The sequence below is a fragment of the Penaeus monodon genome, chromosome 29 (genome assembly GCF_015228065.2).
Source record: "Penaeus monodon isolate SGIC_2016 chromosome 29, NSTDA_Pmon_1, whole genome shotgun sequence".
Classification (NCBI taxonomy): Eukaryota; Metazoa; Arthropoda; class Malacostraca; order Decapoda; family Penaeidae; genus Penaeus; species Penaeus monodon.
In genome coordinates, this window is record NC_051414.1 from 3,881,312 (window position 1) to 3,881,672 (window position 361).

At 47.9% G+C, this 361-nt stretch overlaps 1 protein-coding gene across 1 annotated transcript in view; it reads right to left on the bottom strand.

The window, feature by feature from the left end:
• The window catches only part of LOC119591913 (metabotropic glutamate receptor 3-like), a gene marked incomplete at its 3' end in the record, with an annotated part of 20,212 nt that overhangs the window by 4,489 nt on the left and 15,362 nt on the right, over positions 1-361 (bottom strand). Inside the window, 1 exon segment of the mRNA XM_037940667.1 lies at positions 190-308. Within this exon segment, the coding sequence (XP_037796595.1) occupies positions 190-308 (119 nt within the window).

Below are 361 nucleotides of genomic sequence, written 5' to 3' on the forward strand. Positions count from 1 at the left end.
CAATTCTCACCATTGTCATAATCATCATGATCTTCCTCCCTCTCGTCCTCCACATCATCATCACCACTATCCTCCCCCTCCTCCTCCTTATAATCGCCCCACCCTACCACCACCATCACCATCAATCACCATCAATCTCTCCACCATTCTAGCCTTCTCCAACACACCAAAAACTCCTCCAAGACGCACCAGTATCTTGGCTTCTCCCGGTTTGCAAGGCGTCCCGCAGGAGGACACAGGGAGGCGGTCATGCTGGCGGAATTTCAACGAAGACTCTTCAAGGTCGAGAATTTTACCCTCTGACGTCCCTGTTTTTTTGGAGGAAGAGAAAGTTTGCGTTATTTTTTTTTTGTTATTTTGA